At 42.5% G+C, this 22,098-nt stretch overlaps 1 protein-coding gene across 1 annotated transcript in view; it reads left to right on the top strand.

The window, feature by feature from the left end:
* TEX14 (testis expressed 14, intercellular bridge forming factor) overlaps positions 1-21,654 on the top strand; it is a 64,069-nt gene extending 42,415 nt beyond the window's left edge. The window contains exons 3-9 of the mRNA XM_069972967.1: positions 2,489-2,603; positions 4,333-4,498; positions 10,658-10,791; positions 13,793-13,874; positions 17,046-17,117; positions 20,297-20,427; positions 21,648-21,654. Of these exons, the coding sequence (XP_069829068.1) occupies positions 2,489-2,603; positions 4,333-4,498; positions 10,658-10,791; positions 13,793-13,874; positions 17,046-17,117; positions 20,297-20,427; positions 21,648-21,654 (707 nt within the window). The remainder of the gene's footprint in view (positions 1-2,488; positions 2,604-4,332; positions 4,499-10,657; positions 10,792-13,792; positions 13,875-17,045; positions 17,118-20,296; positions 20,428-21,647) is intronic.
* Positions 21,655-22,098: the final 444 nt, after the last annotated feature.

Here is a 22,098-nt window from a genome sequence, read left to right as displayed (position 1 = left end):
TTTAATAGATCGGACGTTTGCTCACACTACGGTATATTATATGTTAATTAGCTTTATTATTTTTACGTGTTTTATGTATAAAATGTTAAAGGGGGGGTGATTTTCACTTTTATTGGGGGAGGGGCTTTGGGACATTTTTTAAAACTTTTATTGATTTTTTTTTTTTGTGATCTGTTATCTGTGATCTTCTGATACAGCCTGCCTGTGGCAGACTGAATCAGAAGATTGAAGACCTGACTGCGCGGAGGAAGTCCTAATGGGTAAGTGACTGGAGATGATCCGGTGCGATTGCGGCGTTTAAGGCGTTAATGGCGGGCGGTCGTCTGACATGAAGGGTGAGGGCCTGGCTGCAGATAGCAGCGAGTCCTCACCGGCTATGGAGCAGGCTCAGCTCCTGTCAGGGCGTACAATTGTGCCCTCCTGCATTAAGGCCCAGGCAGTGGGGGCGTAAATGTATGCCCACGGTCGTTAAGGGGTTAAGAGTAACTTGGATTAAGGGTGCCTTCACACCTACCGTATCGCAGCAGAAAATCCGCTGCGGATCCACAGCAGATCCGCAGCAGATTTAACTAAATGAATGAACACAGCATCAAATCTGCACTTACAAATCTGCTGCGGATGCGCAGCGGATTTGACAGTGCGTTTTTAATGCTGTGTTCATTCATTTAGTTAAATCTGCTGCGGATCCGCAGCGGATTTTCTGCTGCAATACGGTAGGTGTGAATGCACCCTAAGAGCGTTTTGCAATAAGAGTTCACAGTTTTTCAAAATTGTAACTTGGTTTAAGAGCATTGCTTTGGCTTAAGAGCTCTGTGTACTGGGTGGGAGCGGGAGTGGGGGAGGGGCATGGCCTGCAAAGCAGGGTCTACAGCTCTGTACTCTGACCCAGGAAGTCTCCCTCACCTTCAAAATCATAGCAGATCCACTTCAGACTGGGGCTTGCATCAGGGGACAGGACTGTGGAGGTAATCTCTCCATAGCTGTAACCCCTTTCTCCCCAGTCATAGAGTGCTGCATTTATGTGCCCACATCTGTCCTGCTCATTTCTTCTTGCTCCCTGCAGTCTGTCAGTCCTTGTGTTTCCCATCCTCTCCATTCCTGCTATAATGTGCCTGTACTTACATTCAGCTATACACATTTCTGCTATAATGTGCCTGCACTCACACTCAGCTATTCACACTGCTGCTGTATATAAAGTTTCTGTCTCTGCTTCTCTATTATAGCCTGTTGTACTACATTACTGCATTATGGGGATCTGCAGTTCCATTCTGTATCTACATACTGCTGAGGTTTCTGCACTTACTATACATTATACACCACATGCTGATTGCTATACTGTACAGTAACTTATAATATGACATTTAGCTTTTTCTCATTGAGTGTTTCATCTGTTCTACATGTTATTCAGAATAATAAATCATTATTTTTGGGGTGTGGAACCAATTGTCTGCATATTAGTGATTTCTTGAATTTGGATTACAAGCACAGTCCCGGAACGAATTATGTTTATAATCCAAGGCACCAGTTCCGTCACACAAAAGATAAGAACGCTATGGATCTTGCAATGTGGTGACAGTTTTTGTGGGTTTTTTTTCAGGAAAATAGTTTCTGTTGTTCCAAAGTGGAAATATTTAAAATATACTGCATACCGAATAGTGTAATGTTTAATAAGAAAAAATAATAATTTTTTTTCAAATTTTCATACAATTTTTACACAAAAAACACACGATAGTAATCAAATTTTGCTACTAACATAAAGTACAATATGTCATGAAAAACTATTTCAGAATGGCTAACATACCGTAAGTTAAAGCATCTTGGAGCTATAACCACATAAAGTGAGTCAGGTCAAATTTTTTTTTTAAAATGAGCTTGGCCCAAACTAGCTGAACTTTACAGAGGCGGGCCCCCCCTCTCTTCAGGCCCCTGTGCAGCTGAACCAGCTGCACATGCGGAATGTCCGACACTGCTTTCCCCCCATCTTGTGGATAAGGGACAAGTACAGTAAAGTTTAAATCGGAAAAGGAGATTTAATTTTAAGCTAATAAATTTCTGCTAAAAGCTGGTGCTTTTTTTGTAAAGTTACATTTTTTTTTTTTTTTTTTTTACTAAAGCCACATCCACTTTCTGCTACGCATATGAGATTTATTAAACATGGTGTAAAGTAAAACAGGCTTAGTTGCCCCTAGCAACCAATCAGATTCCAACTTTTATTCCTCACAGATTCTTTTGAAAAATAAAAGGTGGAATCTCATTGGTTGCTAGGGGCAACTGGGCCAAATCTACTTTACACCGTTTGATATATCTCCCCCTTGATCCCCATGTTTGCACACGGGGAAGGCAAACTCCATGTGCTGCTGTACTGGCTGTATGCGCAGGTTCGTGCCGTGCACATGAAGCCTTGGAATGGTAAAAGTTGACAACAGATGTGTAGAAATCTAAAAAGTTTGCAAAGATATAAAAATCCATATGTTGTGTTTCTATGCAGGCATCTTTCCTGATGCCACAAATTCCCATGGACAAACACCATTATTTGTGGCTGCATTACTTGGTCTTGGAAAAATAGTTGAACTGCTTTTAAATTTTGGAGCTAATCCTAACCAGTAAGTATTATAATAAAACTGAATGATTGAAATAGTTGTAGTCATATGAATCTAGTGGTTTAAAGGGGTATTCTCATCTCAACTAATATAATGATACTTGTAGGGCTTGCCAAGTTATATATTTTTGCAAATACATTTATTTAGCAAACTTGCCTCCTTCTCCTGATTTGCCACATTGTCCTGATATGCGCCTCTTATGCTGCGTTTACACGTAATGATAATTGGCCCGATCGTACGATTAACGATGTCGGAGTAACGATTTTTTTTTCATAACGAGCAGCGTTTAGACGGTACGATATATCGTACGGAAAATTCGTTGTGCGATCGTTTTGCAATCGCTTAAGCCTATTTCACACATTGGTTAAATCGGCGAACGACTGTTCACACGGAACGATTTGCGAATTTTTTACGAACGACGATTTGATAAAATGTTGAAAGATCAAAATGCGCGATGTATCGTTTGTCGTATGATTGTTCGCTGCGTTTACACGTACGATTATTGTTCGAATTTGATCGTTTTTACACAAATTTGTACGATAATCGTTACGTGTAAACGCACCATTAGTAAATCCAGCCAGCTAATTAAGAGCGGGGCTCTATTTAAGAACAGCGTACGCGTAAGGGTGCGTTTACACAGAGCGATAATTCCCCGAATCGAACAATTAACGTTTTCGAAGTAACAATCTGTTTTTTATAACGATCAGTGTTCAGAGGGAATGATATATCGTTTGAAAAAAATCGTTATTGCGATCATTTTAAGATCCTTAAGCTCATCTCACACATAGGGTGAATCGGTGAAAGACTGTTTAGACAAAGCGATCTGAGAATTTTCAGCGAATGACCAACGAAGATTTGAGAACATGTTAAAAGATCACAATGACCGATTTCTCGCTCGTCGCTTGATCGTTTGCTGTGTTTACATGAGCCGATTATTGCTCAAATGCGATTGTTATCACGATAATCATTTAATGTTAACGCACCATTAGGGTCCAATTAGGCAAAGCGATTTTTAACTATCGTAAACGAGAGCTACTTGAAATCGTTCAGCATATTACACAGAAAAATAGCCGTTAGTTACCATCATTACTAATGCTACGTTTACACGGAGCGATAATTCGCCCAATCAATCTTTTAATGATTTTGAAGCAACAATTTGGTTTTTATAACTATCAGCGTTTAGACGAATAAATCGTAAGAAAAATTGTTTAAAAATTTGTAAGAAAAATCGTTATTGCAATCGTTTTTAAGATCGCTTAAGCCCATCTTTTACATAGGGTAAATCGGTGAAAGACTGTCTACACGAAGCGATCTGTGAATTTTCAGCGAACAACGATTTAAGAACTTGTCGAAAGATCAAAATGAACGATTTCTCGCTCGTCGTTTAATCGTTTGCTGGGTTTACACGGTACGATTATCGCTCAAATGCGATCGTTTATGCGAAAATTCGAACAATAATCGTTCCGTGTAAACGCAGCATAAGATCAATCAGGTTATCTGATGCCAGCACAAGAGCGATTGAAGTGAAATTACACTGAACAATCAGCAAACGATTAGCGATGATTTTGGTGTCAGCACAAAATTAATGATTAGTGAAACACGAACAATTGTTCGCTGGTTATTTAATTGTTGCCTGCATTTACACAGAACAATATTGTTTAAATTTGAGCGATTTAACGTTCAAAATATTCAAGTACAAATGGTACAACATGTTCTTGTTATATGTTTGTAGCCGATGTTTAGATTGGAGCACGCCGGTCCATGCTGCGGCCTTTTCCTGTGATCAGTGGATTATGAGTAAGCTCATTGATGCAGGAGGGGATCTGCGACTTCATGATCAGGAATCCAGGCGGCCATCTGAATGGGCACTCATGGCTGGAAAGGATGAGAGTGCTCAGGTTAGTTTTATCAGTGATATGAATGTTTTGATATTGTAGAGACTGCTTCTGTATTTGGCAGGGTGTAATATTGGATCTTTTTTGTTTCCACTGGTCATGTACTAACCAGTATGTATACACTGATCAGCAATACCACCTGCCTGATTTTATGCAGCTCTCCTTTGTGCTGACCAAATGATGTATCCTATGAAGAGATGAGTGAATTTACAGTAATAATGAAGCAAATCGCTTTGTTAGCTCGGCAGTCGGCTTATGAGCCTGCTGCCTGTGAACTCGGAGCGGTACGGAGCTCAAAAGCAACAGACTGATAAGCCAACTGCAGAGTTAAAGTGTCACTGTCGTGAAATTTTTTTTTGCAGAATTCAATAGTCCAGGCGATTTTAAGAAACTTTGTAATTGGGTTTATTATCCGAAAAATGCATTTTTATCATGAAAAAGCAGTTTGAAGCTCTCCCCCCTGTCTTCATTGTTCTCCTATGGAGAGAGCTAAAGAAAAGACCAAAACAGGACAACAAAGAGTTAATCTACAAATCCCTCACGGGATATCTCCTGTGACAGTCACCAGTGACCTGTCTGAGCTCGGATTACAGCTGTCACCCAGCTCCGTGCCTGTAATCCTCTGTTATCTGCTTTCTGCTGCCGGCTAACTCCCTCCTTCCTCCTCCCCCCTCCCCTCTCCCTAGAGTAGACAGGGTACGACTCCTGCAACAAGTCACAATTTTCTGATTTTTCAGAGTGGATGAAAAAGAGGAAGGAGGGGGGGACCTGGGAAAAGGCTTTTTACATGCAGATAATGGCAGATTTGGCTAATAAACCCAATTACAAAGTTTCTTAAAATCGCCTGGACTATTGATTTCTGCAAAAAAAAATAAAATACGACAGTGACTCTTTAACAAAACGCTTTGCTGAGGTCAAATTGTGGTTGTGGCATTAATGGGGTAGTGCGGCGCTAAGAAATTATTCCCAAAATAACACACATTACAAAGTTATACAACTTTGTAATGTATGTTATGTATGTGAATCGCCCCCTTTCCCGTGTTCCCCCACCCCGAACGTGGGCCCGGAAGTGTAGTGTACCACACATACCTGACGCGCGTCGTCCCTCGTCCCCGATCTTCTGTCAACGACGTAATTTTCGGGAGGCCGGCCGAATCGCTGCAGCCGTCCCTGATGCCGGCCCCCCTCTGCCGCGTCATCAGCTGCTCAGCCGCGATTGGCTGAGCATAACTGTGCTCAGCCAATCGCGGCTGAGCAGCTGATGACGCGGACGCTACACTACACTTCCGGGTGCGGGGGTGGGGGAACACGGTGAAGGAGGCGATTCACATACATAAGATACATTACAAAGTTGTATAACTTTATAATGTGTGTTATTTTGTGAATAATTTCTTAGCGCCGCACTACCCCTTTAAGGTGGTTTCTGGAACTTTGTCACCCCATCAGTACTGGGGTCAAGCAATTGCTGAGATGCAGATTATTTTCTATAGCAGCAGGGGGTCTAATGAAGGCCCTCAGGTGTGCCATATATTTGTGCCTTCTTGGCTTTGCCTCTGGCAAAGGTGGTTAGGTCACCTATCAACATTATGTTGACAAGATGATACACTGCACTATACTAGTACCACAGTGTATTATATTAGTGATCTGAAGATTGCATTTGAAAGTCCCTTTCTAGGACAAATGAAAAGGTAAAATTCAAGTTTGGGGAAATTCAATTTTATTGTATTAAAGAATACAGCTACAAAATTTCTGCTCACAAAATAATTTATATTTAAAACATAAAAAATAAAAACTTATACATATTTGGTATTACCACATCCGTAATGACCTGAGCTATAATATAATATAATATTAATATAATATAATATTAATATTAATATTATCCCACATGGAAAAAAAAAACGGACTTACATAGTTACATATATAGTTACATAGTTAATACGGTTGAAAAAAGACACATGTCCATCAAGTTCAACCAAGGAGGGGATGGATACAGGGAAGGGAGAGGGGTGATAGGTTCTATACATATGCATTTATATTATTTTGCTCTAAGAACTTGTCTAGCCCTGTTTTGAAGCCCTCTACTGTTTTTGCTGTGACCAGATCCTGTGGTAGACTGTTCCACAGATCACAGTTCTCATGGTAAAGAAGGCTTGTCGCCTCCGGAGATTGAACCTTTTTTTCTCCAGGCGGAGGCAGTGCCCTCTTGTCCTTTGAGGGGGTTTTACCTGGAACATCTTTTCCCCATATCTCTTGTAGGGGCCATTTATATATTTAAATAAGTTAATCATATCTCCCCTTAAACGTCTCTTCTCCAGACTAAACAAATGTAATTCTTTTAATCTCTCCTCATAACTAAGATGCTCCATTCCCCTTATTAGTTTAGTTGCCCGTCTTTGTACCCTCTCCAGCTCTAGAACATCCTTTTTATGAATCGGGTTCCAAAACTGGACGGCATACTCCAGATGAGGCCGCACCAAAGCTTGCTGTATTTTGTTAATTTGCTTGAAAAAGAAGAAAAGAAAGCAATGAAAAAAAATCTAAAAATGTTCCTAACAATGGTGCTAATAGAAAGTACACATTCTCCTGAAAAATACAAGCCCTCATACAGGTATGTAGACTAAGAATTAAGAAGGTTATGGCACTTTGGAAGTGACTCTGTACCCACAATCTGCCCTCTTCCCCCCCCCAAACCACTTGTACCTTCGGATAGCTGCTTTTAATCCAAGATCTGTCCTGGGGTCCGGTCGGCAGGTGATGCAGTTATTGTGCTAAAAGACAACTTTTAAACTTGCAGCCCTGTGTCAAATTAGTGTGGCCTAGAGTACCCATGCCCTAGGATTGTGACGCCCCTCCATCCTGCCTCCCTGCCCTCTTCATCATTAGGAACGCCCCTGGAACATTTTCTCCTATTCATCACCTGTGTGAACACTACACATGAGCTGGATCGTTAAGGTACCTGTGCAGTGTTCAGACAAAGGATAAATAGGAGAAATGGTGAAGAGGGCGGGGAGGAGGGACAGATGGGCGTCACACTCCTAGGCATGGGTACTCTAGGCCACGCCAATTTGACACAGGGCTGCGAGTTTAAACATTGTTTTTAGGACAATAACTGCATCACCTGCCAAACAAACCTAAGGACAGATCTTGGATTAAAAGCAGCTATCTGAAGGTACAAGCAGTTTGGGGCAGTCAGATTGTGAGTACAGAGTCACTTTAATTTCATATAGTCTTTGATGATATAAAATATAAACCCATCTACTTTCATTTGCATATCAAATCATACCTGATCAATCCACATACTTCAATAAAATACGATGACATCACATCTAGTGATTAGCCAAGATTCGTGTCACCTGTGTGGGGTGACACGAATCCAAGGCAAAGTGCACCCACAAGAAGGTCTAGGCGTTATTGGGTACACCCCATAAATTATGGCAGAAATAATTGTGGAGTTTTTCGCCATTTATATCATGAATTGAGACAACCCCCACAGAAATGTAAAAGCTATCTGAGGATGACAATGGAAACGTTTGATGATCATTTCTAACATACAGAACATCAGTTTTCAGCAAAGTATTCTGCCAGAACAGCGACTTGTCGTCACTTTTAGGTACACCTTTCCATTTTTAATTTAATTTAACAGAATGTTTTATCTTTAGTTTTCAAGGCTGTTTAGTTAATGGTGCGTGCACTGTTGTAGCATTAGGGCATATAAACAACCCATTCACAGCTTTAGAGAATGACTTGATAAACAGATAACGAAGATGAGTTAAAAGATTAGCTGTGTACATACATATGTTTATCAATTTCATATCTATCTTCATTGTCTTATTATCTAGTCCTGGGAAACGTCTCCCAGTGTCCCAGACTTTTCCCAGCACCCGGGGAGGAGTGGCATAGAGCAAAGCAGACTTCAAAGCCCAGTAGCCTGATGAGCAGAATGCAGATGGCTTCACTTCGTTTCCTACTGTAGATTCACTCATCTCTAATAAGGGGGCTTCCTGGATCTAAATATCAGGGTCCTAATGGTTGAATGAATTTCAAAAAGAAATCTGCGTTCCATTACTGACATCTAGTGGTAACAGTATGCAATGAAGCCTGTTACAATTATCTGTGTAACATTCACCGCTGTAGACCTGAATTCTGTTTGAGGGTATGTCCACACTATGGAATCCCGGTGAACACCCGCTGCGGATTCCACAGCTTGTGGCCGTGCGCATCTCTGCTTGTCCCATAGGCTTCATTCTATGGTTTGGCAGATTCTGCTGTCCACCAGAAGAATGAACGGTTTCATTCTTCGGGCAGAGGACGGAAGTGACAAGCTTAGGGAGATGCACCTGCAGGATGGCTGAGACTTGTGTTGTTCCACACCCAGCGGTTACCTGTCAGGCAAGGGGGCTTCATGGGGCAGTGGCTCCCATGCTCTCTTATGGCCGGTAGGAAGTTATGGTGTTGCAGCGATGTCGATAGCCTGGACTTTCCCCCCAGGACAAACCCCAATACTGCTTTTGGCCGGGTAGATTGTAATTTCACCCAAGATGATGTAGGTGCAATGAAAGAAACAGACAAAGGGAGAAGAAGGTGGTGCAATTTACTGATAGGGGGAGATTTATAAAAAGGGTGTAAATATACACTGGCATGAACTGCCCAAAGCAACCAATCACAGCTCAGCTTTCTGCTCTGGTAAAATATAAGAGGAGCTGTGATTGGTTGCTGTGGGCAGTTTGCACCAGTGTATATTTACACCCTTTCATAAATCTCCCCCATAGACTTTGAATACATGTTGAGCTACAGTTCTTTGTGCTCTCAGTCCTGGTGGCGTCAATTGAGTTACCCATGTGGGGAGGTCCTGCTGCAGAGAATGTGTCACTAGCCCTGGTGTTCTGCCCTGAGGTGGCTAAGGGCCTCCTTTGGCTCATAGAGTTTTTCCTCTTTACAAAGAACAAGTCTCACGCCTCCCCACTCTGAAAAGCTCTAGGCATGGCCTTTTATATGCGTCTTAGAATAATGTTAAGGAGCACTGGCAGCACTTTTCTCCTCAGGCAAAAACAAATACTCAGCAATGAGACAAAGTTTTCTCGGTTACTGGAAAAAACAACTTTAGGCCTCGTTCAGACAGTGTATTTTTTCAATAAACAACGGCCGTTGTTGCAGGTCACAACATCGATCGCTGTTGATTGACACTGGCTTTGCATTAGATCCTAGAGTAAAACAGCCGTAGTGTATACACTGTGGACGATGTTTTCTGTGGCCACGCAGGAAACTGACATGTCTATTTTGTGCGGCTGCCATTCAATGAACAGCGGCTGCACAAGATCCCGGACGTACTTTATACTGAGCTCTAAGGCTAATTGGAGTGCGGGCACACTCAATTGTGCCCGCATTCCAATTAAAATGAAGTGATGTTTACCTGGCCAATCGGCCGAGTGAACTTCTCAGACAGCGGCCGTGTCAAGCAATGGTTGCTGTTTTGCCATGTGTGAACATGGACTTAGCCTTCTTCTCTGGTGGTGGGGGGCCTAGGGTTTCAGCGTTATAGTGACCTAGTTGGGCCTTATCCCTAAAGAATTGCAGTTGGTGACCAAGTCTGCGCAAACCATTACCCAGTACATACTTCTGCATAAAATCCTCGAAACATGAAAGTAAACAAGGAGCATCTTAAAGGGGTATTCCACTCAAACATAACTTGTCATATGTTGCTGCCCATGGTGAGACTAATAATTAATTCCATACTTGTTATTATGTATTCAACCTCCTTCTCCCAGTTCTGAGCTGCTGCTTTCTGTTAAAGACAAAAAAAAACCTGTGTGTGAGCCTTTCTCTCCGTCTTCCCCTCCCCTTTCCTGTCTCAGACAGGTGATGTAAATAAGTCCCTGGCAGGCTTTATCTGCAACTTTGTAACTTTTATGTAATGCTTAGAGGGTTAATCTGAGGTCTAGTTACTGATGAACCCACTGTGATTAATCCTCCAATATTACAAAGTTGCAGATAGGGACATGTTTAATGAGCAATTTTGGAAGGGAGAGGAGGGGGAGATGCATATAAAATAATGTTTATATATATATATATATATATATATATATATATATATATATATATATATATATATATTTTTTTTTTACATATTAACTTATACCACTTCACTTTGTTAAATTTCAGATGACTGCGTTTATCAATCGCTGTACTGTTCACATGGAAGCTTTAATTCACTTTTACCCTTTAAAGCCCATAAAGATTGTCTCATCACAAGACCTTATTGATAGTACGTCATTCACTGATTTGTTCTCACCAAGGTATGTTTTCACACTTTGTGCACTTTACGCTACAGTGCTGTACCACAGATTTTATACTGGAGTCAACAGGGTTAAAAAAAAACAATAAGCATAGATATAGGCTGGGTTTGCATGCTGTATTATGGTCAGCATGTGGTCTGTATTTTTGCCCAAAACCAGTAGTGGAACTAACACAGAGAAAATCTATATTGTAGTGGTTAGCACATTTTTTCTGTGTTGTGGACCCAGTTTTGGTTCTGGCTTAAAGTACTCATCAAAATACCGTGTGTGAACACAGCTGAAGGCCAGTTTTACAAGGGAAGTAATATGGCTGCATAAGCCCCAGCCTAACCACAAGTGCGTTGACCTAAACAGGTATCAGATTAGGCCTCCAGAAACGTGGTGGAACCTTGACTTGCTGTGGTGTTAAAGGGGTATCCAGCCAAAAGTGATCTCTAACTATTCTATTGCCCCACAAAATTTATACAACATCTAAATATCTTCTCTCTACCATGTACAGCTGCATAGTGCTATATTATCTGAACCTAATGTTACCGTAAGTTCACAGGAAAATGCTTTAGTCCTGTCTAACTGGTTAGGATCAAGCACCACCTTGGGGCCATGGTGTGATGTCTGCTTGGTGGGGCTAGTCTTAGGCTACATTCACACGTTCCATGTTCCGCAGGGAACTCTGATGTGGAATGCCTGTAACGGACTCTCCCCCGCCCAGGCAGCATCTTTGATAAGATGCTAGGAGCTGGGGAACTGTACAGATATGCGCCGCGCTGTAATGAATCAGCCGTGCGGCTCTGCCATTACAGCGCGGTGCATATCTGTACAGTTCCCCCGCTCCCAGCATCTTATCACAGATGCTGCCGGGAGGGGGAGAGTCCGTTACAGGCATTCCACGTCAGAGTTCCCTATCCCTATCAGCTATCTAACAGTGTCAGCAGTTTAGAACATGAATTGTAGATGATACACAATTTCCTTCTGTGCTAGTAAGGAGAGAACTGGGTTTGTGGATGATTGTAGACTTTTCTCACACTATGTTTCTATCCGTAGACCCCTATTGCCTGAAAAAGACAAAAAAAAAATCCAGTGGGGGGATTATATATATATATATATATATATATATATATATATATATATATATATAAAAAATATATATATATATATATATATATATATAATATTTATTTAGTTAATTTTTTTTTTTTGCATGGCAGTCTAAGTATGAAAGAGGCCACTAAGTAGCATCTGTTGTAGACATACATTACAGGTATCAGCCAGACACTGCACATGAAACACAAGCCCTTTAAAAGGGTTATCCAGCGCTACAAAAACATGGCCACTTTCCCCCTCTCTTGTCTCCAGATTGGGTGGAGTTTCAAACTCAGTTCCATTGAAGTAAATGAAGCTTAATTGCAAACCGCACCTGAATTGAAGACAAGAGAGGGGGAAAAGTGGCCATGTTTTTGTAGCACTGGATAACCCCTTTAAGGTGAAGAGTAGAATTATTCGGTGTAGTCTCACACTTAGGAGAACATTTATCAAAGTCTGCGCCTAGTGCAAACTTGAAAGAAAATGCAAAAAGGGCCCCCCGTGCGCAAAAACTGTGAGCTGTTTTTTCAAGTTTGCACCCTGTACGCCATATGGTAGTGAGGGGGCACAGCATTGCGTGCAGGAAGGTGTGTTCTCTTTGTATGCAAAGTTTATCAATTTTCCCTACCCTTAATAGGGCCAAGACAGGCTAAAAGTCTACACCAGCTCCGAACTGGCATAGATTTCTTAACCTGCGGCGCAGCAGCCTCCGCTACCCTTGGTTTATCTAAAAGCGTGTGCCTTTTGATTCTAGTGTTGGGAAACTGGAGAAATTAAAAATGAGTGGTGCGCAAAAGAAGCTCACACTGATAAATGGGCCCCTTAGTCTTTGTTTTTTTTATGCTGATGTTAAACTAAAATACAGGAAGTTATTAATGAAAAACATCAAAGAAAGGAAGACTGAGACTCCTCTTCTTATCAATTTCTGGCTTTGGCTTCAAAAATCAAATCACAAAACCTGTTTTGATGGCTCATAATGTCCCACAATAATGCAGAAAGTGTTCTACCAAATGCTGATGCAGTTGGATCCTGTTGTTATTGACCTTTCTAGTAAAGTATTAGATTTAGGCTGCATTCAAAGGTCCGTAAATTTTGCAAACCTACGGCCGGTAAATGCCTGTCCTGGATTGTTTCCCTGCCCAGCATGATGTATCAACATCATGCCGGCAGCAGAAAAACTGTTTGAATCTCTGCGGCATTGTAATTATGGAGCTGCACTGCTCAGGACAGCCATGAACTGTCCATAGGACGTCCAGCAACCTAAGGCTGGGTTCACACTACATTTTTGCAATCCGTTGTTAAAAAACAAACAAACAAACAGATGCATGTGTGTGCATCCTTTTTTCCATTGAATTCCGTTATTTAAAAAAAAAACGGATCAGTTTTTTTTAACGGACACAAAAATGAGGTTGACTCCTTCAGGAGAACGCATTGCTAGAACATAGTTTGTAGCTCTGAGCCAGGCCACCTATATTCTTTGCAAATACAAATGGACAGAAAGGCCCCTGGGTATGTGCAGTAGCTGTGAAGCCATCCTATATTGCTGCACTCCAGAGCATCTTTAATAGACAGACAACAACGGCAACTCCACATGGGAACATAGGAATTCATGATAGGGAAATTGATTGGAGACTCCCTAAGGCTCTGTTCACACACAGTTTTTCTGTCAGTCTTTTTTTCAACCAAAACAAGGAGTGGACTGAAAAATCTGTGCAAATCTTTCCATTATAATTTTGCCCTGTCAGTTCCACTCCTGGTTTTGGTTGAAAAAAAGACTAACGGAAAAACTGTGTGAACATAGCCTGAAGGTGTATTTTGTCATAAAAAATGTTTATAGGAAAAATAAATAAATAGGATTGATGGGAATAAACTTTAAAGCAGCAACATGCATTGATTGAGTTTGTTTACTCCATTTATCCAGAAAAGCTCACAATTCTCTCTCAAAACCCAGTAAATTTGAGAATTTGTCAGGAAAGAAAGTACGCAGCTTTGGCTATGGACAGGTATGGTTGCACATGAACATTGTCATACATGTTTTATCATTCTCCATCCATACAGTGTAGTGAATGACTGATTGTGTCAGTACGGTAAAGTAGAGATTTTAATAAAATGATGATGCAGAGACTTCCATAAGAGTTGCACAGTTCAGTCGGTGATATACATCAGCTCTGGAGCTGTGCCATATATTTGCCATTATATATATATAAAACAGCTGATTACTGGGAGGCCAGATGCTGATCATATATTCAGTGCTGCTCACCATTATTGGCACCCCTTTATTTTTTCATAGACAATACAGTATCTTCACAAATAAATGGACCTTAAAGGGGTAGTGCGGCGGTAAACAATTATTCACAGAATAACACACATTACAAAGTTATACAACTTTGTAATGTATGTTATGTCTGTGAATCGCCCCCTTCCCCGTGTCCCACCACCCCCGCCCGTGTACCCGGAAGTGTGGTGCATTCTACATACCTGATCCGTGTCGCGCCCGTCCGTCATCTTGTGCCAAGACGTGTTCTTCGGCCGTCCGAACAGCTGAGACTGTCCCTAGTGCCGGCCGCCCTCTGCAGCGTCACCAGATGCTCAGCCGCAATTGGCTGAGCACAGTTACGCTCAGCCAATCGCGGCTGAGCAGCTGATAACGCTGCAGAGGGCGGCCGGCACTAGGGACAGTCGGAGCTGTTCGGCCGGCCGAAGATGACGTCATTGACAGAAGATCGGAGACGGGGGTCGGCATGTGACAGGTATGTATAATGCACCACACTTCCGGGTACACGGGCGGGGGTGGTGGGACACGGGGAAGGGGGCGATTCACAGACATAACATACATTACAAAGTAGGGCTGGGCGATATGGCCAAAAAATAAAATCTCGATTTTTAAAAAAAAAATTTTTTGGACGATTCTCGATTTAAATCTCGATTTTTTTTTTCTCTTTTTGCTAAACAAACAGGACATTTTTCTCCCTGCAGCATCAGAAACTATTTTATAGACATTTAAGACAACAACCATATTGCTTCCCAGTGTAACAGTGCTCCTCCCGTGCCCCTATGTAGTAGACAAGCCCATTGTGTGCCCCATATAAGTAGTTTTCCCAAATATGTGCCCTATGTACTAGTGTATTAGTAGAAGTACAGATGAGGGGATTAGCAGTACAGGTAAAGATGAGGGGTTTAGTAGTGGTACAGATGAGGGTTGTAGTAGTAGTAGTACAGGAACAGATGAGGGGTGCAGTAGTAGTAGTGCAGGTAAAGATGAGGGGTGTAGTAGTAGTACAGGTAAAGATGAGGGGTGTAGTAGTAGTAATACAGGTACAGATGAGGAGTGTAGTAGTAGTACAGGTAAAGATGAGGGGTGTAGTAGTAGTAGTACAGGTACAGATGAGGAGTGTAGTAGTAGTACAGGTATAGATGAGGAGTGTAGTAGTAGTACAGGTATAGATGAGGAGTGTAGTAGTAGTAGTAGTACAGGTAAAGATGAGGAATGTAGTAGTAGTAGTAGTAGTAGTACAGGTATAGATGAGGGGTGTAGTAGTAGTACAGGTACAGATGAGGAGTGTAGTAGTAGTACAGGTAAAGATGAGGGGTGTAGTAGTAGTACAGGTACAGATGAGGGGTGTAGTAGTAGTAGTACAGGTAAAGATGAGGAGTGTAGTAGTAGTACAGGTAAAGATGAGGGGTGTAGTAGTAGTAATACAGGTACAGTTGAGGAGTGTAGTAGTAGTACAGGTAAAGATGAGGGGTGTAGTAGTAGTAGTACAGGTACAGATGAGGAGTGTAGTAGTAGTACAGGTATAGATGAGGAGTGTAGTAGTAGTAGTAGTACAGGTATAGATGAGGAGTGTAGTAGTAGTAGTAGTACAGGTAAAGATGAGGGGTGTAGTAGTAGTACAGGTACAGATGAGGGGTGTAGTAGTAGTAGTACAGGTACAGATGAGGAGTGTAGTAGTAGTACAGGTATAGATGAGGAGTGTAGTAGTAGTAGTACAGGTATAGATGAGGGGTGTAGTAGTAGTACAGGTACAGATGAGGAGTGTAGTAGTAGTACAGGTAAAGATGAGGGGTGTAGTAGTAGTACAGGTACAGATGAGGAGTGTAGTAGTAGTACAGGTAAAGATGAGGGGTGTAATAGTAGTAGTACAGGTACAGATTAGGAGTGTAGTAGTAGTACAGGTATAGATGAGGAGTGTAGTAGTAGTAGTAGTAGTAGTACAGGTATAGATGAGCCTGGTGTAGTAGTAGTACAGGTACAGATGAGGAGTGTAGTAGTAGTACAGGTAAAGATGAGGGGTGTAGTAGTAGTACAGGTAAAGATGAGGGTCAGGGACATAGCTAAGAGCATGGGGCAGACTGGGGGGGAAGGGCATGGGGTACACTGGGCTGGAGAGCATGGGGTACACGGGGGGGGGCAAGTATGGGGCACACTGGGGGGAGCAAGGGGCAGACTAGGGGGGAAAGGCATGGGGTACACTGGGGGACATGCATGGGGCACACTGGGGGGAGCATGGGGCAGATCGGGGGGAGAATAGGGCAGATCGGCAGGGGCATGGAGCAGACCGGGGCAGGAGGGAACATACCTGGTGTACCCGCTCTGCGCGGGCGCACACCACCGGCACTTGCGCTCTCCTCCTGCCCGCACTACTCCCCGCAGTCGGACCCGCCCCCATAGCCAGACATATACGCGCGCTTCCTCCCGGCCGCACATGGAGGTCCCCGGAGGAGGCTGCAGATACTGAAGCATCGGGTGATAGTGTCACTGCTGTACAGCTCCAGCACCCGCAGCGATCACCCGATGCTTCAGTATCTGCAGCCTCCTCCGGGGACCTCCATGTGCGGCCGGGAGGAAGCGTGCGTACACGTCCGGCTATGGGGGCGGGTCAGAGGCGGGGACATAGGACGCTGCTGGGCGCTCTAGCTCCTCACGCTGTTTCAGTAGCTGGAGGATGCGAGCAGCCCGCCCGCGCGCCCAAATCCAATGATTTTTTTGGAAAATCGATTTTCAATTTTCCAAAAAAGTCAAATCGATTCTCAAATTCTGAGCGAATTAATCGAATTAATTCGATTAATCGCCCAGCCCTATTACAAAGTTGTATAACTTTGTAATGTGTGTTATTCTGTGAATAATTTTAAAACAGTCCATTTTTTTTCCAACCATTCTTGTGTACTTTTAGATGTGCCCTTTGGGTCATTGTCTTGCTGGAGGGACCATGATCTTCGACTCAAACCAAGTTTTTCTACACTGGGTAGGATGTATTGCTCTGTAATCTCTTCATAATTCTCTGATTTCATGTTCCTGCAACCCCTACAGAATTATGGATCCTTCACAGTGCTTAAAGTGACACTGTCACCTCCTTTTGTGCATTCTGACATCTCTACACAGGTGTAAAGGGTAAATTTAGCGGTTTTCATACCTTATTTTATATCATATGTCATGGCGTTTGTTCAAGTAAAAGTCATCTTTTATCAACTGCAGTGGCGGTAATACCGCGAGGCCCCCCCCCCCCACTTAACAGAAACTGCAGTTGATAAAAAATGACTTTTTACTTGAACATGCACCATGACGTATGATATAAAATAGGGTATTAAAACAGCTAAATTTACCCTTTACACCTGTGTAGAGAAGTCAGAATGCACAAAAGGGAGTGACAGTGTCGCTTTAACTATTGACATGATGTTCTTTTCCTTATAAGCTTCATTGCTTATTAAACGAACTGTTGCTTTGCATTGCCAAAAAGCTCAATTTTTGTTTAATCTGTCCAGAAGGATTGTGGTTTGTCAAGGTACTATTGAAAAAGATCAGCTGTCCTTTATGTCTTGTCTTCAGCAATGATTTCTTCATTTGCCTTTCCCTTAAGGCTCAGCTTTGGTTTAGTGTGTGCGCTATCTGGTACTTGTTTAAGCCATGACCCCAGATTGTTCCAGGTTGGCCTGCAGGTCATTGGATGTGTAACATGGTGCTTTTTCCATTATTCTCATTATCTTGTCAATTCTCCTCTTTTCCCCACGCCCAGAGAGGTACTTGACAGTCCATGGTTGGCGAACTTCTTAATAGCATTGCGCACTGTTGAAACTGGGATACCAAGGTCTTTGGAGATAGCCTTATACGCTTCGGAAGTCTTGTGTTTGCTAATAATAGCAGTTCTGATGTTCTCAGACAGCTCCTTTGTTTTCATCATTGTGGCACAGGGCCCAAAATGTGGCTTTTTTTTTAAGTCATCATTCATTGGCTAATTTGTGCCATATGGGCACCGACAATTTGTCACAGATGATTTTTATTTGGGATTTAACACAAGTGAGTGACAATGTATTTCCATACTATTTAAATGTAAAGGTGCCAATACCAATGCCACATTAAAGGGGTTATCCAGTGCTACAAAAACATGGCCACTTTCTTCCAGAGACAGCACCACTCTTGTCTCCAGATTGGGCGGGGTTTTGCTGCTCAGTTCCATTGAAGTGAATGGAGCTTAATTGCAAACCGCACCTGAACTGGAGACAAGAGTCGTGTTGTCTCTGAAAGAAAGTGGCCATGTTTTTGTAGCGTTGGATAACCCCTTTAAGTTTCTAGCTGTTCTAATTTTCCATCCCATTGTTTTTTTATGATTTGCTCTTTTGTATTGAACACAAGTGCTCTAAACAAAAACACGGTTTCACTTGATTCATTTTTTTCATGAGATATTCCACATTATGTACTTAAACTTCATGGGTGCCAATAACGATGAGCAGCAATGTAGATGGCCTATCCTGACAATAAGCCATCAATATGTTTTCTCATTAAAACCCCTTTAATGAATGAATAAAATGTATGGTAGGTTGGAACAGGTTTTGGCATACAGACTGCATCAGTTTATAATGTCTTTTATAAAAAATTTTTCTATATATTTTTCGGTTTGTGTGCTAAATCTAACAATTTCCCATGGAGGTATATGAAGTACTAGAGCACACTTCTTGCATGTATGACTTTTTCCATCTGACCTTTCAGAGGTCATTGTATTTTGCTATTTAAAATTATATATGGGACCCACATTTGTGACAAATTTGACCACAAATGAAAGTGTCGGCCAAGAGGCAAAGAACATGCAAATAAAGTTTGTGTAGAGGCCTTATACTTATGGCATGCAATATTTACAGCATTTTTGAATGGATATCTGAAACTTTTTGTTTAATAAACATGATCATTTAAGTTTCAATATGAAGGTCCTGAAAGGGTTAACAGTCGCCTTGCCCAGCTCCTGCACCTCTGCATGGACCATGGGCCCAGTTCAGGAGAGGAAGGTGCGCAAATCTGTCATTTTAATAGGAGTCCAGTCAGGTGTACTGTATGGCCAGTGGAGGTAAGTTGTGACACTATGGTGGGATATACAGCCAGGAGCAAGGAGGCGTAAATGCTCAGTTTCCACTGAGGAGCAGAGCCCCCATCATTTTGAAAGTGTTCATTGTTTGCAGTTTGGCCCCCAAGGAGTTAAAGGGTGATGCATTGACACTCAACTCCTTCCTTACTGGGTGAGTGCAGAGCGCTCACCCAGTGAGTAGAGGAGACAGTAGGCAGCAATCTGTAGGGGCCCCAAAAAAGTTAGGCAGTGATGCACAGTATTGCCACTTAACTCCTTCTTGGCTGACTGGGCAAGATGCTTTTAATGTATGCTTCGTTCTCATCCCAAGCTGAGCCTGCAGCTTGTGAGGGAAACCCTGTTTACAGATTTTGGACTCCTGTACAGTAAACAGTTTGCACCACTGTTTGCTGCTCGGCCCAAAGAGGTAAATGGTGATGCTATGCGTCTCCAGTTAAACGTACCTGTCATAAAAAAAAAAATTAAGATTTCAGAGAGACGTGTCAATAGTTTTTGTCAGTCAGAGTCTAAATCTTTAATCCGGGACTTATCAGAAGAATGAGCAGGTAGAGGACTGCACTGTCTGCTCTCTCCTTTGTGCCTATGTGAGGAGACATGTCCCATAGACTTACATTATGCGGCCATCTACTCATGTGACACAGAGTAGGTAGAGGAATCCACTGAGCTCATTCTATCGATCAAGCATGGTCTGAACACTCAAAAACTAATGACCTGTCTCTGTGATATGAAAGATCTGACCAACAGAGTCCAACAGTATCCATAATAAATCAAGCAGTGAAGTTTCTTCCACATGTTCTGGTACACCGCAAGGGTGTTTATTAAGCATATAGCGCATAAAGAACCTTGCAGTTAAAATGTCCAATAGCATTTCCTACATTGGGAAAGTAGGTCTCCAGCATGTGTGACAGATGATAAAATGGCGTAAATAGACTGGTTGTGTAAGATTACTCACTCACTAGAACCCTATGCATGGATTAAAGTGTCCTAATTCCCTTGAATACCTTTGACAGCGTCTGTAAATAGGCACCACTATGTCTATGTTTAAAGTAACAATATTCTTTTTCCATCAGTTTTGTGTGAGGAATAATGGACAAGCTGGATTTTTTTTAACCTTACCTTTCATTGAAGAGAAATTTCTTGTCCGAGAAGAAAGCAAGCCATCTGTCTCTTATGCTGCTGGACCATACATGACAATGACAAAGTAAGACCTTCATTCTATAGTAATTACCATAAAATAACCTGACATATCATATAATAACATAGTACTGTAATAATGGCATGTAGTTCCAAATGACACTGGAAGATCAGGCTACCATGGATATGTCCCATGCCCAAGAGTTCTGTGCACAAGCCCCAATAATCAGAATAGGGCTTGGCACACAATTTGCCTTGCATCCGATGCAACAGAACCATATCGACACAGTTATCCTTTTAATAATTTTTGACCCATTAAAGTGTGATCCTAAACCATACAGGGCACACATGATATCTGCTGCACTGGGGGTTCATCTTCATGGATGGATAATCACGTACAATAGCAGAAAGAAGCCAGAAACCCTTCTATAGCCAGAATCTATAGAAGCTGCCTGGTCACATCTACCGATCACACTCACGGCTGTTACACGGATAACCGATCACACTCACGGCTGTTACCACGGATTATACCGATTACCCTCCGGCTGTTACGCGGATATAACCGATCACCTCACGGCTGTTGCGCGGATATACGATCACACTCACGGCTGTTTACGCGGATATACCGATCAAAACTCACGGCTGTTGCGCGGATATACCGATCACACTCACGGCTGTTGCGCGGATATACCGATCACACTCACGGCGTTTACGCGGATATCCGATCACACTCACGGCTGTTGCGCGGATAATACCGATCCCTCACGGCGGTTACGCGGATATAACCGTCACACTCACGGCTGTTTTGCGCGGATATACCGATCACACTCACGGCGGTTACGCGGATATACCGATCACACTCACGGCTGTTGCGCGGATATACCGATCACACTCACGGCGGTTACACGGATATACCGATCACACTCACGGCTGTACGCGGATATACCGACACACTCACGCTGTTGCGCGGATAACCGATCACACTCACGGCTGTTTGCGCGATATACGATCACCACTCACGGCGGTTACAACGGATATACCGATCACACTCACGGCTGTGGCGGATATAACCGATCACACTCACGGCGGTTCGCGTATATACCGATCACACGCACGGCTGTTGCGCGGATATCCGATCACACTCAACGGCTGTTGCGCGGATATACCGATCACACTCACGGCTGTTACGCGGATATACCGATCACACTCACGGCTGTTACGGCGGATATACCGATCACACTCACGGCTGTTACATGCATCTTTATATTGTGTATTTCCTCCTTGTAGCTCATAGGGAAAGCAGTGACACTTCCATTAATCTGTGACAGATGGAACACAATGTCTTTTCAGAACAAACAAAGTGCAGCGTGACCTAAACTTCTTTTTCTACACAAATGGGCAAATAAAACGGTGCAAACTAGACGGTGTCTGCACCAGATCTAGCACAGGGGCCTGGCTGATTGATGTATCCGGACCATCGAAATACTGTGTGTAGACTTATTTCCATGGTCCTTAAATAGGGACAAAGAAACCTTTTAAAGCGTCACTGTTGCTTAATTGTTTTTGCAGAAATCAATAGTACAGGCGATCTTTAATTGGGGTTATTAGCGGAAAAATGCATTTTTATCATGAAAAAGCAGTTTGAAGCTCTCCCCCCTGTCTTTATTGTTGTCTATGGAAAGAGGAGGGTGGAGGGAGATGAGGGACCAAAACAAGACAACAAAGAGTTAATTTACAG

This window comes from Dendropsophus ebraccatus, chromosome 5 (genome assembly GCF_027789765.1).
Source record: "Dendropsophus ebraccatus isolate aDenEbr1 chromosome 5, aDenEbr1.pat, whole genome shotgun sequence".
Lineage (NCBI taxonomy): Eukaryota > Metazoa > Chordata > Amphibia > Anura > Hylidae > Dendropsophus > Dendropsophus ebraccatus.
The sequence above is the reverse complement of the archived record's forward strand: the minus strand, read 5'-3'. Positions and strand labels throughout refer to the sequence as shown.